This window comes from Entamoeba invadens (genome assembly GCF_000330505.1).
Source record: "Entamoeba invadens IP1 unplaced genomic scaffold scaff_1105074726211, whole genome shotgun sequence".
Classification (NCBI taxonomy): Eukaryota; Evosea; order Mastigamoebida; family Endamoebidae; genus Entamoeba; species Entamoeba invadens.
In genome coordinates, this window is record NW_004440325.1 from 2,931 (window position 1) to 6,451 (window position 3,521).

Sequence of the window (3,521 nt, forward strand, 5' to 3'; positions counted from 1 at the left end):
ACTGTTAATGGGGTAATACAACCACAACAACAAAATTGTGTTATTTATCTGAAACATCAATTTTGTTCACGTAAATATCAAAAAATATAACCATTGTTCGAGTTTACAAGTATTTTTAATTATTTTTTTGTTTTTAATTAATGTTTTTAAAATACTATAAAACATTTTTTCAATTTATAACAATAAATATTATATTTTACTATAATTTGCTAAAGCTGACTTTTTCCACCAACTCTATATTATTTTGGTTGTAATTTTTGTTCTGTTTTGCTTTCAAATTTTTATTTTAAAAATAAATTCACAAAACGATTTTTTGGTAAAAAAAATAAAAATAATTCCATTACGATAATTTTATATTATTTTTTTTATCTATTTTTCAGGAAAATCACCTAATAATATTTCAAAATTATTTAAACGGTTTTGGGACAAAATTTTAAAAAACTGTTAAAAAGAGCAGTATTGGGTTGTTTGCGAGTTAAATGGATATAAAACCACCATTTAACAATTAATTTGTTTTTGTGTTTATATAAATTATTAGAACTTTGAAATTATATAACCAACGTATCTAGTGTTATAAACAGATTTAAATTCAAACCAACCAAAAAGTAACTTAGAAGGCAATCATCAAGACAAACACCAAAGCTACAACTAACACCTTCAATGTCCCACTTTTGTTCATACAAACCTCGCATTCAGTGTCGCCTTGTTTGCATGGCGTGTTGTAAGTGTCTTTGCACTTCTCGCATTTTCCTTGTTTTTCAAAGTACTTTTCTGGACACATGTCAACACACTTGTCTTCTGACATAAAATAGTTTTCTTTGCACTTGTCACACTTTTCCTTTGCTGCACACGTCATGCAGTTATCCATACACATATCACATTTTTTGTTGTCGACATTGAAGAACCCATCTCCACATTTCTCAACACACCTCATTGTTCCCTCCTCCAACATCTTTGGTGCAACACACTCTTGACAGTCAGTTGCATTGCTACACACTTTGCAACCATCAGTACATCTCTTGCAAATTTTCTCTTCATTATCTTTGAAATACATTTCTGGACAGTTGCCTTTCACACACTTTTTGGTGTCTTCAACAATCAAAGCATCGTCTTTACAAACAGCACACTTGGTTTCTTCGGTGCATGTCTTGCAATCATTAACACAGGCAGTGCACACCTTATCCTTTGCAAAATACGCTTCTGGGCAATTTGGTTTGCAAGTTTTGTCTGGTTGGAGATTGTCAATTGTGCATTCGGTGCACTCAGTTGCTGACTTGCATTTCCCACACCCTTTAATCGTATTACATCCAGAACATGTTCCTTCCTTAGTTAAATAGAAACCATCAATACAAGACAAACACTTTGAGTCAGATTCACAAGTCAAACAATTGCTTCCAGTTTTGCACTTCTTACATATTGCTGTTGCTGTTGTATCTTTGTAGTATCCAGATGGGCATTCTGTGGCTGTAACACATTTTCCAGTGTCTTCAAGCAGAAGTTTGTTTTCTGGACAAGAAGTGCATTTAATTCCATCAGTGCAATTTTGGCATTCTGCTAAACACTTTTTGCATTTGAATGAAGTTGCGGTTGAATCATCACTATAATACCCATCATCACACTTGTCAAAACACTCAAAGAGGTCTTCCTTCAAGTATTTGTTTTCCTGACATTGGTAGCATTTATCAACAGCACACACTTTGCACTTGGGATGAGCAGCCAAACAAACTGTCATATCATACTCGCAGTAATAGTTATTTCCATCAACACTCAAAAAATTATTTGGGCATTTTATACATTTTGGTGTGAATTCTCCTGCCAATTTTGCAGCTGGTGCAACATCAGGAGTGACATCAACACACTCGAAATTGGTACATTTAGCCTTGAGTACTTTCAGCACACCAAACTGAGAACCCGTGTATTTTTCAGTGACGTACACACGTAGATCGCTGTTCAAATCATTTGGGAGAGTTGCTGGAGAGGCAGTACCATGGAAGAACAAGTTTTTCACATTTGGTAGTGTATCTGATAATGTTGTAAGTGGCTCATATAAATTGAGGTTTTCAAGTTTTTCACAATTTTTGAACGCATCCTTTCCAACTGTTGCAACTTTCTGTGTTCCGGAAACGTTATTCAACTTTGTGCATCCTAAAAATGTACCTTCAGGAATCATTGTATTCTCAGCTAAATCTGTATGTGTTAGCGTTATTATTCCTTCAAAAACTTGTTTCCCAAAAGAAGTTACATCGGTTTTGGGAAATGTGATTGTTGTCATTTTTGTTCCTGAAAAGGCGTTGTCTCCAATTTTAATAATTGTGTCTGCAAATGTTATTTTAGTGAGACCACTATTCTTGAACGAGCTTTCTTCGTATGTTGTAACAGCATCATTAGCAGTGACTGTTGCCAGAGAAGTGCAACCCTCAAAACATTTTGTTGGAATTGTTGTTAGTCCTGTAACATCAATATTGGTCAGAGCAACACATCCACTAAACGCTTCGTCACCAAGAGACATGATTTTGTTTTTGATTGTGACTGTTTCCAATTTTGTTGCACCTTTGAATGCTTTTGCACCAATCTCAACTTTTTGTGCTGGCATATACACAAAACTTGTAATTAGTACGTTATCCATGAAAGCGCCTTCACACAGTGGTTGCATGTCTGTTGCTTTGATTGTAAGAGTATCCTTACATTTTTTATCACCTTCTTTGTCTTTGATACACATTTTGGTATTATCGAGTTGGTAACATTCCGATTCTTCGATTGCTTTTGAGCAAAGGATTAAGTAGGCAGTAAATAAGAGAATTTGCATTTGAATGAATGAGTACTTTTTAAAAACCTTTTTATACCTTTTCAAAAACCAATTTTGGAATAATTTTTTATTTGAAACTATTTTTGGAACAGTTTGATTTCTTGTTCAGTGTTTTTTTAAATTGTTTAATTTTGTTTCAAAAATAATTTTTAATGGTTATGTTTAACTTATATAAAAACAATTGTTTTCTGATTATTTATATGTTTTAAAAAAATATCAACAATAAGAAAATCGCTTTTGAAACGCAAAAAATATGAAAAAAAAACTTGTTTTTCGTATTGTAATAACAAAAGAATGTGGTCGTTGGATTAGTTTCATTCAAACAACTATAAATTAGTTTGTTATTAATTTATACCAAATAACGGATAATATATCAATACACTCAAAACACAATTCAAAAAATAAAACTAACCAAAAGCCAGAAATTAAACAACAATTTTCAATTGAAACAAAAATATTATTGAAAAATATCTAATGAAACATTATTTGTTTACAAACTTTTTTATTAAACATATCTTAACACTTAAAAAACACTTCCTGTTAAAAGTGTATTCGAATATTCATTTAATATTTCGGGAATTGACCATTTATTTTATAATATTTTAAATATAGTAAAACAAACTATATTATTAAATTAACAAAATAATTTAATACTTTACCAAGTTTTGAGAAATACAAAAATAAAAATAAATACAAGCAAGTTTGATATTAAAAT

At 31.4% G+C, this 3,521-nt stretch overlaps 1 protein-coding gene across 1 annotated transcript; it reads right to left on the reverse strand.

Moving 5' to 3' along the window:
* Positions 1 to 610: 610 nt before the first annotated feature.
* Positions 611 to 2,806, reverse strand: EIN_218430 (hypothetical protein; the record flags this gene model as incomplete). The annotated part of the gene is made up of 1 exon (XM_004256254.1): positions 611 to 2,806. The coding sequence occupies one exon, from the start codon at positions 2,804 to 2,806 to the stop codon at positions 611 to 613; it is 2,196 nt and encodes a 731-aa protein (XP_004256302.1).
* Between the last annotated feature and the right edge of the window lie 715 nt (positions 2,807 to 3,521).